Source organism: Gekko japonicus, unplaced genomic scaffold (assembly GCF_001447785.1).
Source record: "Gekko japonicus isolate JY-2015 unplaced genomic scaffold, Gekko_japonicus_V1.1 scaffold166, whole genome shotgun sequence".
NCBI lineage: Eukaryota > Metazoa > Chordata > Lepidosauria > Squamata > Gekkonidae > Gekko > Gekko japonicus.
The window spans coordinates 1633429-1645323 of record NW_015173127.1 but is presented as its reverse complement, the minus strand read 5'-3'; the positions used below and the strand labels follow the sequence as shown (position 1 = coordinate 1645323).

The 11895-nt window shown below is 49.3% G+C and overlaps 1 protein-coding gene across 1 annotated transcript in view; it reads right to left on the bottom strand.

Annotated features, from left to right (window-relative positions):
• Positions 1–1653: 1653 nt before the first annotated feature.
• Positions 1654–11895, bottom strand: part of SYT16 (synaptotagmin 16) — a 100216-nt gene continuing 89974 nt past the window's right edge. The window contains 1 exon segment of the mRNA XM_015422012.1: positions 1654–1967. Within this exon segment, the coding sequence (XP_015277498.1) occupies positions 1654–1967 (314 nt within the window).

Here is an 11895-nt window from a genome sequence, read left to right as displayed (position 1 = left end):
GCCCAATATGCTAATGAGTTCCTGTGGTTGGGTGTGGCCTATTATGCTAATGAGTTCCTGCTGGGCTTTTTCTACAAAAAGAGCCCTGATTCTAAGAAACTTATTCTAGTAACCAACTGGACACGTTTTACTTTATCAATATAGAGATGCAGAGAATAAAAAATAGGGAGGAGGAGGAGGAGAGCTGGATTTATATCCTGCCCTTCACTTGGGAGTCTCACTGCGGCTGACAATCTCCTTTCTCTTCCCCTCCCCACAACAGAATCCCTGTGAGGGAGGTGGGGCCGAGAGAGCTCTGAGAAAACTGCTCTTGAGAGAACAGCTCTGAGAGAACTGTAATTGGCCCAGGGTCACCCAGCTGGCTGCATGAGGAGGAGTGGGGAATCAAAATTGGTCCCTCCAGATTAGAGTCTGCCGCTCTTAACCACTACACCAAACTGGCTCTCAAGTACCAACTAACGTATGTCGTGGAAGACACTGTTTCCAGGGTCAGACCTTAGTTTCCAAAGTACAAAATAGAGGAAGGGAAAGGGCCGGGGTGGCCCCTAGGGCAGCCTGGCCTGCGATCCACTTGCGGAGGCTTTCCGGCCCACTCTCGGGTCCCGGCCAATGAGATCAGGCTGCATGAAAACGCCAACAAGGGCAAATTCAGTTTCAGAGAGTAGCTGTGTTGGTCTGCGGTTGAACACCAAGACCCAGGTCCATCTGAGTTCCTTCGAGACCAAGATCTCCAGGGGATAAGCGTTCGAGAATCAAAGCTCTCGAATCAAAGCTCTCGAATCAAAGCTCTCGAATCAAAGCTCACTTCGTCAGGTACTAGTAGGAAAGGAGATCTCTGAGGCTGTGGTCACACGTGCAGTTTGTGGTGCTACGGTGCCGTAGCCTGAGTGGAATAAATGGGCCCCTCCAGACAAGGACATCTGCCTCCCGTTGCGCAGTCATTGGCAGCCAATGATGTTCCACAATGGAAGCGGAATACACAGATACCAGGTAAAGTCCAGTATGGACGGATTGTTTGCAGTTCCCTCTGGGTATCCCGACGTCTGAACTCTCCTGCAGCAAAAGGAACCCGGAAGGGACACCTGAACTTGCAGATCCGTTTCCATCACTGGGGTTTTTTTTAAGTTGCTGCCCACGTGCGCATATGTGCATCCATGCAGCAGCATTTAAATAAAACTCATTGTGGCATCCTCACTTATTGGGGAGATGGTTTTACCTTTAAAACACACTCTGTGTACCATGCAGTGTGACTGCAGCCCGAGTCTTTACATCCCAGTCAGAAGGTGTGGTATTGTACCTTCGCATCCCTTACGAGCATTCTACCCCTCCTGCCTTCCAACCGGGATACGAGGAGTCAGAGATCTCCATTTCTACTTGGGTCTAACTCAGGGAGCTTTGACTCTCAAAGGCTTATAACCCCCCCAAATCTTGTTGATCCCTAAGGGGCTTCTGGACTCGAATCGAGCTTCTCTCTGACTGGGCCCCTGCTCGTATCAAGAGATTCCGAGCAGCAGCGGAAAGACAGAAAAGTGCATTTGAAAGTCCAGTTCCATTCTCAAACGGCCGCTCTTTGCGTGTCAAATTTCAGGGAGACGGCTTCCACCTTTTGGGCAGAGGAGAGAAAGGGCCACGCCGGAAGCGCCGAGTTCCGCATTAGGACTCCAAGAGCGTGTGCCACTGGCACACCTGCTGGCCCTTGGACTCTCTCATCTCCTGCCAGTGGTTCAGCTCCTCCTCGCCGCTGCTGTTCTGCCCCATGGACAGCCAACCGATCATCTCCTTGCGCTTGATGCTGCGGCGGTTGTAGACGGAGATCATCAGCGTGACCTCCGAGAGCTGGAAGAGGGCCACTTGGAAGATGAAAGTCTCTTTGTAGACGGGGTTTGGCTGGCCCCGGCGGACGGAGGTCTTGCACCGCGACATCTCCTGGCCGAATGAGTTGAGCAGGCAGAGCTTGCCGTAAGTGTCTGTCAAAGGCAAAACGGAAGAAGGGAAATGGAAATGAGGGGGGTACAACAGGCACTGCAACAGGACTGCAACAGGCACCCAAGTGTGTTTTTAGGACGTCTATCCTTCCTGAACTGTTTACCCGTCTTTCACAACGAGCCTGTGGAGTAGGGCCAAAAGAAGGAGGAGGAGGAGGCGAAGGAGGAGGAGGAGGAAGGAGACGAAGAAGAGAAGAGGAAGAGGAAGAGGAGGAGGAGGAGGAAGAGGAGAAGATGAAGAAGAAAAGAGGAGGAAGAAGATGAGGAGGAGGAGGAGGAGGAGAAGAAGAATTGGATTTATACTCTGCCCTTCACTCTGAGTCTCGGAGCAGCTTACAATCTCCTTTCCTTCCCCTCCCCACAACAGACACCCTGTGAGGTCGGTGAGGCTGAGAGAGCTCTTTCGAGGAATGTGACTGACCCAAGGTCACCTAGCTGGCTCCATGTGAAGGAGTGGGAAATCAAACCCGGTTCTCCAGATTACAGTCCAGTTAGAGACCAAACTGGGAATGATGGTCCCAAGATCACCCCCTGAACTGAATATTCACCCCCTGGCTGACTACTGATGCAGACCCTGGCCTTGCTGACCCACAACTGACACTCCAGTGACTCTCCTACACTAGGTCTATTTGTTTGTTTATTTATTTATTTATTTAACTTATGCCCCACCTTTCTTTGCAAGAGGAGCCCAAGGCAGATGACATCCTTCTCCCCTCCGCTTCATTCTCACAACAACCCTGTAAGGGAGGGTAGGCTGAGACTGCATGAGTGGGCCAAGGCCACCCAACAAGCTCCCATGGCAAAGTGGAGATTCAAAATCAGGTCTCCCAGATCCTAGTCCAGGGGTCTCCACCTTTTTTTTTGTTGTTGTTGTTGTTAATAGGTAAAACTGAGTAATACAAAGAAATACTTAAAACTGTCCGGATGAAATACAAACACAGCAATCAATTCACAACTGCAGTAGATCAATAGGGTAAGTAGATCAATAGGGCAGTAGATCAATAGGGTAAGTACCCACGAGTTCTTATAAGAACTCGTGGGCACTCCATGAAATTGCTGAGCGGTCGGGTTAGAACGGATAAAAGGAAGTACTTCTTCACCCAAAGAGTGATTCACACGGGGAATTCACTGCCACAGGAGGTGGCGGCAGCTACAAGCATGAACAGCTTCAAGAGGGAATTAGATAAGCATATGGAGCAGCGGTCCATCAGTGGCTATTAGCCACAAGGTATAGATAGGGGCTCTGGGGCAAGTGATGCTCTGTCTTCTTGGTGCTTGGGGGGGGGCAACAGTGGGAGGGCTTCTAATGTCCTGGCCCCACTGGTGGACCTCCTGATGGCACCTGGTATTTCTGGCCACTGTGTGACCCAGAGTGTTGGACTGGATGGGCCTTTGGCCTGATCCAACATTGGCATCTCTTATGTTCTTATGACTTGGAACGTTTTCTCATAGCACCATCTCACTTAACCTCGGAAGCCAAACTGCAGGGAAAGTATTGCTAAGAGCCGTCGTCTCTTTTTGTTGAACATGAGAAGAGATCCCACCCACCCCAGTAACGTAGAATCTCCCTATTTTGTCAAACCATAAAGAGATCGATGGGGTTGATCTGTCCTTCCATCTTGTAGCTGTTGCAGCACTAGCAGCTGCTAATAAAAACTCTTATCGAAGTTTCGGTTCACCAAGGTAATTTGCACCCAGGCCATAAGGATAAGAATAGAAGTTCAGGTCGCATCAGTGGGAGGCGGAGTTTCAGTTGACCAAGGTAATTTGGATCCAGGCTATGAGGTAGGGCTGCCAAGCCGCGGCAGGGGATCCGTGCGTCTTCACAGGATCCCTGCCGCGGGGGACAGCACTACATTCCCAGGGCCCTTTCCTCGTAGGGCTCAGTCTCCAGCCTGAAGCTTTTTTGGTTTTTTCCCCGAAAAGTTGGAAAAATTGAAAAAAGAAAAGAAAAGAAAAAATGATTATGGAACGTTTTATTTTAACATGATGAATAAAATATTTTAAGACAAGGTGTTCAAATATTTTCCAAATCATTTCCAAAAAATATGTATGGTATCAGATTGATCTAATTTCTGTGCACTGAGGACAAGCCAGTCCTAGGTTACAAACTGAACTCTCCAATGCAAGAACAAGATGCATTTCTTCCTTTAGGAGGTGCTATTGTCAGAAGAAAATAAAAAGGTTTCAGTTTTGTTTTTGCATGTGGGTGGGTATTCTGTTTGTAATAATTGTTTGGATACACTATATTTTTAATATGCTAGTTGTGATAATTTCATGCCAAGTAAAAATGTCCATAGTCATATTTTATGTTCCTAAAGTAACAGAATGACTTTCAATCCAGAAAAGACAAAAGAAATGCTAATGTAGCATTTTTTTTCAATTTTCCCGAACATTTCCGTTTTTTCCCGAGCTTCAAAATTTCCGGAAATTTTACATCTCAATCTGCACCCTCTCGATTGTGCCCACATCCTTTTTGAAGTGAGGCCTCCAGAACTGCACACCGTGCTCCAGGTGCGGCCTGACCAAGGCAGTGTACAGAGGGGCTATGACCTCCTGCGATTTCGACATTAATCTGACACTCTTAACTACCACACCATGCTGGCTCTCCAGATACCCCTCCAGATACCCAGAGGTAGCAAATGAAACTTTTTAACGAAGACCTTCGATCATTTCAGTCCAACATTTGACCTTCATTGTTGGGGGGGGGGGGAACATAACGAGCACAAATTTCTAGCTTTTACTATTTGGGTGAAAGAAAACCTGCCACGAGTAAACAGTTTTTAAATGGAGGGTAAGGTTAATTGACTTGCGCTACCTCCTTGAGCCAAAAAATAAAACAAACCCGAAGTTTCGGAAATCCAAGGCAGAGCTCTGAAAGTTTCGCTCGGCACGATGTGCAGCCAGAATGTGGATCGCAGCCAGACGTTTTCTTGCTCTAGCGGTTGGCTCTTTCCCCCCCCTTCCCGTAAGATGTGCTATTTTACGCATCTTTCTGCCTGAGAAACCCAAAGCGTGAAACTGCACATCGGGTGTGAAAACACTTGTGTGCTTTAAATGCAAGGAGACCCTCCGCCTCCTCTTTTGCCTTGAACAGTTTGGATGAAGGAAAAAAGAGCCGGGAAGGCAGAAACCAAGCGCCCCTAAGCAGCTGCAGAGTTGCTGCAGTGTACGGGTCACCTTTGTTCCATTAACCAGGTCTGGGATACCTACCAAATGCACCAAATGACGGACTGGAAGCCTCACCCGCGGGCAGCTTTGCCAGTTCACGTGAAAAGACACTTGCCTGTTCATGGCGGCAATCTGAATCGCGGGCATAACAGAAAATAGAAGCGACCGCTTATTCCAACAGAAGTACTGGGCCACGGTTTCTCCGGAGAGCTCCCGGCCTCTCTGATTCCTGCACACAACTCTGCCGTTACACGTGGTTCACTAGGACGAGGGTCGGAGCTGACTCCGTATTGGGATATTTGGCTAATATAGCAGAGTTCTGCCCGGTCACAGAAGAGTGATTCTGAGTGCAGTAAATAAACCTCCCAAGAAGTATATTGCAAAAAAGAAAAGAAAAGTAAAGTTATATTTATTCAACTAGACCCAGTTCATATTCCTGTTGCAGTCGAAAAGAAAGACCGCTCTCTCGCTTTGTCCACTCACTCTCTCCACATGGCCTTCCATGGAGACATATGTCTCTGCAGGTCTCTCCTGTAGAGACGATGCTCTCATACTCCCACACATACGATGCCGGACAAGCTGGCCATTTGTGATAGGGAAAGTACTCTTTATAGAATCATAGAGTTGGAAGGGACCTCCAGGGTCATCTAGTCCAACCCCCTTCACAAAGTAGGAAATACACAAACACCTCCCCCGACACACCCCCAGTGACCCCTGCGCCATGCCCAGAAGATGGCAAAAAAACCCTCCAGGATCTGTGAAGCGAAAGCCTGAATCTCTGGAGAGCCACTGCTGGTCTGAGTAGACAATACTGACTTGGATGGACACATGGTCTGATTCAGTAGAAGGCAGCTTCAGGTGTTCATATGTCCTCATGGTTTTAATACTGAGTTCCTAGTTGTGTTTTTACACCCTGGGTTACCTGGTTCCTATTGAGTTTTTCCTAGATTTCACAGGTGGGGATTTTGTTTCTCTCAGGGCTTCTTTTGTAGAAAAAGCCCAGCAGAAATTCATTAGCATAATAGGCCACACCCAACAGCAGAAACTCATTAGCATATTAGGCCACACCCCTGACAGCACAGCTAATTAGCATATTAGGCCGCACCCCCCGTGTTACCAGAAGTGTGGTCATCCAGCCACACCCACCTTATCCTTCTTATTCTGTTTACCTTGTTTGTTGTCAAAACCCAGGGCTTTTTTTTGTAGCAGGAACTCCTTTGCATGTTAGGCCACACACCCCGAATGTAGCCAATCCGAATGAGTTTCTGCTGTTGGGTGTGGCCTGTTATGCTAACGAGTTCCTGCTGGGCGTGGCCAACTCGGGAGCCAGCCGGAACTCCGTTCCTGTGCATCTGTGCATTCCTTTTTTTTTTTCCTGCCCAAAAATAGCCCTGATATATTTTACAAATTTGGCTTTTACTGGGTAATATGGTCAGCTCTCTCTTTTTTGGGGGGTGGTTATTTCAAGGTTTTGAAGGTCCATAGAAGTTTTTAGGCCGTCTCAAGTCCCTTGGAAGAACGGTAGGTTGTAGATGCAGAAAAGAAATGATAAATTTCATTTCACAGGGGAGAAGAAGAAGAGATTGGATTTATACCCCGCCCTTCACTTGGAGTCTCAGAGCGGCTTACAAACTCCTCTCCCTTCCCCTCCCCACAACAGACACCGTGTGAGGTGGGTGGGGCTGAGAGAACTCTGACACAAACTGCTCTTTTTCAAGAACAGCTCTTATCAGAACTATGACTTGCCCAAGGTCATCCAGCCAGGTGCAAGTGGAGGGGTGGGGAATCAAACCCGGTTCTCCCAGATTAGAGTCCGCACACTTAACCACTACACCAAACTGGCTCTCTGGGAGGCCAGTGTGGTTCAGTGGTTAGTGCGTCGGGCTGGGATCAAAGAGACGTAGATTTGAGTTCTTATTCTGTGATGAGAGATTGGTGACCGCCCCGCTGCCCTGACAGGAATGTCATGTGCTTGGGTTTCCAGCATCCGGAAGGGGTCTGGAGATCTCCTGGAAATACAACTGATCTTCAGACTACAGAGATCAAGTTCCCCTGGAGAAAAGAGATGCTCTGGAGGGTGGACTCTATGGTATTGTGGCCTGCCGAGGCCCCTCCCCTCCCCAGGCTCCACCCCCAAATCTCCAGGTATTTCCCAACCTGGAGCTGGCGACCCGACTCTGTGTCTTCACCTGGATATCTGTAAATAAAGCAGATACTACTAAGAGACCAAAAGCTTGCAGGGCAACCTGGGTCAACTCTAGCCTCTGAAACTCGTCCAGGTTTGATTCCCCACTCCTCCACAGGCAGCTGCTGGCGTCGCCTTGGGTCAGTCACAAGTTCTTCCAGAGCTGTTCTCTCAAGAGCAGTGCTTGAAAGAGCTCCCTCAGCCCCATCAGGGTGTCTGTTGTGGGGAGGGGAAGGAGATTGTAAGCCGCTCTGAGACTCCTTCGAGTGAAGGGTGGGGTATGAATCCAATCTCCTCCTCCTCCTTCTTTTTGGTACAATGTCATAGAATCCACCCTCCAAAGCAGCCATTTTCTCCAGGGTCAGTCACAGTTCTTTCAGAGCTGTTCTCTCAAAAGCGGTTCTCTCAGAGCTCTCTCAGCCCCACCTACCTCACAGGGTGTCTGTTGTGGGGAGGGGAAGGGAAAGGAGATTGTGAGCTGCTCTGAGACTCCGAGTGAAGGATGGGATATAAATCCAATCTCCTCCTCCTCCTCCTCCTCCTCCTCCTCTTCTTCTTCTCATAAGAAGGTGCAGTCTGGAGAGAGAAAATCTCCATAAAGCACAGCAGAAGTCTGACTCTTGCCTTCTCTTCCCACGCAAGGTGATAAGATCGAATGAGCAAACAGGGCGATTAAAGGGAGGGGAAAGAGCAGCTGCGGACGAGGCGTTACACAAAAAATGAATTTGCTTTGCAGGGAGGGATGCGGGCTGAGTCAAGCAGGGTTAAATCCCTTTTGTTATCAGCGCAGCGGCTGGAGGCCCAGCCCTTGTTTGCGTTCCACCAGCCCAGGGGCCTGGCTAGGAAAAAAAAGAGAAGTCTAAATCCCGTTCGATGCCCAGCTGCCGCTCTGGAAAGGAGCTCTGCGTGCTTCAGGTACACTAGGAGCACATGCCCCTGACCAGGCGAGCCCCATCTGGTCAGATCTCGGAAGCTAAGCGGGGTCGGCCCTGTTGAGTATTTGGATGGGAGACCACCAAGGAGGTCCGGGAGCGCTATGCGGAGGCAGGCAACGGCGAGCCAACTCTGAATGTCTCTTGCCTTGAATGTCCAAGGGGTTGCCAAGAGTCCGCTTTGACTTGACGGCACTTTCCACCACCACATGTACAGAGAGAGCCAAGCAAGAGGAAGCTTGCTGGATTCTAACACTCCTAGGGTTGCTTCCAAATCACAGGCTACACCATTGTGACAGGACACGGGCACATGGCGGATCTTGAACTGGGAACCTAAGAGGTCTCCGGCGGGGTTTGCAAGTCTGGGAAAGCAGCCAGGACAGCGAGGAAGCCAGTTAGTAGGAAGAAGAAGAAGAGTTGGATTTATACCCCCAACCTTCAGTTGGAGTCTCAGAGCGGCTTACAGTCTCCTTCCCTTCCCCTCCCCATAAGAGACACCCTGGGAGGTAGGTGGGCCTGAGAGAGCTCTGAGAGAACTGCTCTTGAGAGAACAGCTCTGAAAGAACTTGTGAATGACCCAAGGTCACCCAGCTGGCTGCATGTGAGGGAGTGGGGAATCAAACCTGGTTCTCCCCGATTAGAGTCTGCCGCTCTTAACCACTACACCAAACTGGCTCGTATGCACCTGCCTAGTGCCTATTAGGCTAACCATTCCGTTGCTCATGGCGGGGGATCCTCTGCCCCAGTTTCTGTTGCCCATTGCCACTCTGAGGGGAGTTGGGAGAAAATTCTTAAAAACCTGGTGATGATGACACATGTGCAGCTACGTCACTTCTGCTGAAAACCCAGAAGTGACGTAAGGTGGTTCTAGCAATCGCCCAAAACTCTATGGTAGAACCACAGAGTTTCTGGAGATTCCTAGAGCTACCCTATGTCACTTCCAGGTTTTTCACTGGAAGTAACGTAATGGCATATGCAACATTGTGACCCCATGTCCCCACTCCCAAACCTCCCACCACTTAACACGCATGGCCTGGCAACCCTAACACCTAAGTCAGGTGTTAGGGCCTTCTGATTTATCTCACCCTTTCTCCAAGGATCTCAGTGCACTGTACATGGCTCTCCTTTCCCCATTTTATCCTCACATCAACTCTCTGAGGTAGGATAGGGGGACGAAGCATGCAGCTGGCCCAAGGCGATCCGGCAAACTTCACCACAGTGTGGAGATTTGAACCCGAGTCTCCCCAACTCTAGTGTGACCTCTAACCACGATGCCACTCTGTTTCTTGCAACAGGCCAGCCTTCACTGTCCAGACCTGGGTCTGATCCGTTGCTCCAGACCTCTTTTGGTTTTATTTCATTTTCACATGGCCTCTCAGTTTTACTGAGCCGTGCAGTAAGCAGAAATTCAGCAGGGGGCGCTTTTCATGGGGTGGTGATGCAAAGAGGATCGGTCGTGGGGTCCCGCCATCTGTCAAGTCTACCCAAGAGTACTGCAATTACTGTACAGACATGAGCTTGGGTTGGCAGTGGTAACGTCAGATTCCAGAACCTGCATTGTCCCCTCAAGCCCTTGTAGCCTAGCAGCTAGGAGCGGACTCTGAAAAGTCATCCATTCCCCACATTTGCTGCTATTTCCTCTGTGTGCACCCAACCAATATCTCCAACATGTGAATAACATTTACATACTTTACAAAACTGTTGTACAAGTTGAGGTTGATGGGGAACATGATTGCTCTAAGCAGGGCTATTTTGGGGCAGGAACGCACAGGAACGGAGTTCTGGCTGGCTCCTAAGTTGGCCACGCCCAGCAGGAACTCATTAGCATAATAGGCCACACCCAATAGCGGAAACTCATTAGGATTGGCTACATTAGGGGCGTGTGGCCTAACATGCAAGGGAGTTCCTGCTACAAAAAAAGGCCCTGGGTTTTGACAACAAACAAGGTAAACAGAATAACAAGCAAAAGGTGGGTGTGGCTGGATGACCACCCTTCTGGTAACATGGGGGTGTGGCCTAATGTGCTAATGAGTGGTGCAGTCAGGGTGTGGCCTAATATGCTAATTAGTTTTGCTGTTGGGTGTGGTCTATTATGGTAATGAGTTCCTGCTGGGCTTTTTCTACAAAAAGAGCCCTGGCTCTAAGTATTTGAAGGGCTGTCCCTTACAGGAGGGCAGGGAGCTGTTCCTGTGGGCAGCAGAGGAGAGGACGCACAAGAATGGGTTTAGATTTAGGGTGGGAAGGTACTGGCTGGATAATAGGAAAAACTTTTTTACAGTAAGAGTTCTTCAATAGTGGAATCAGCTGCCTCGGGAGGTGGTGAGCTCCCCCTCCCTGGAAGTCTTCAAGCAGCGGCTGGACAAACCCTTGTCAGGGATACTCTAGGCTGATCCTGCACTGAGCAGGGGGTTGGACTAGATGGCCTCTCTGGCCCCTTCCAACTCTCTGATTCTGTGATTCGGTGAGTTATTGTATGAGATACGTGCAGAACACTCAGGGCACGAACCAGCCAAAAGCTGAGCTCTTCAAAGTCCTGCTGGTATCAGGAGAAGGTCTTATCATAGACTCGTCTCTCCTGTGGAAGTCGAAAAGTGTTCGCACAGAGACACTCATGAAACTGCCTTGCACTGAATCAGACTATCAGTCCATCCAGTTCGGTCTACTCAGACTGGCAGTGGCTTTTCAGGGTCTCAGGCAGAGGCCTCTCCCATCACCTACTGCCTGGTCTTTCTCACTGGAGACACCTGGGATTGACCTTCAGATGTTCTGCGTGCAAAGCAGAGGCTCTGCCACTGAGCCACGGCCCCTCTCCTTATACTGGGGAATTTGTGTCCTTGCAGTCAACTACATCAATGGCAGAGATTTTACAGTTATTAGAACAGCAACACGTTACACCTTGGCAGGCTGACTCCCTAGAAAAGGTCAAGGGCTTCTAATAAGGATGGGCCAGAAAGATCTAATTCCACATTTAGCAGCGGCAGCAAAAAACGTGTTTAACCGGCTAGTCGCAGATGGAACATCTGCGGTCCTGCCAACGTTTAATTCCTCAGGATTTGGCACACGATGCGGGAGATGCTCAGCTTTGTTAAATTAAGAGAAAGCAAAAATCCAAGGGGATACATTTCGAACGAGATGATATACCTTTTATATTCTTTGTGCAGAACAGAATCGGTAATAGAGCTACAGACTTTTGGCACACCCTGCCAGCCAACTCCGTGGGGGGGAGGGAATGCGGTGCGATACTATATTTTTCTGCTAGAACATTTGACACACAGTCACTTCTAGTCCTTGTAGTGACTTTGGGTCTGCTCAGTTTCTCCATTATTATCGATTGGTGTAGTGGTTAAGTGCGCGGACTCTAATCTGGGAGAACCGGGTTTGATTCCCCACTCCTCCACTTGCACCTGGATGGATGACCTTGGGCAAGCCATAGTTCTGATAAGAGTGGTTCTTGAAAAAGAGCAGTTTCTGTCAAGAGCTCTCTCAGCCCCGCCTACCTCACAGGGTGTCTGTTGTGGGGAGGGGAAGGGAAAGGAGTTTGTAAGCCGCTCTGAGACACCTTTGGGTAGTGAAGGGCGGGGTATAAATCCAGTCTCCTCCTCTTCTTCCTCTAATACCTCAG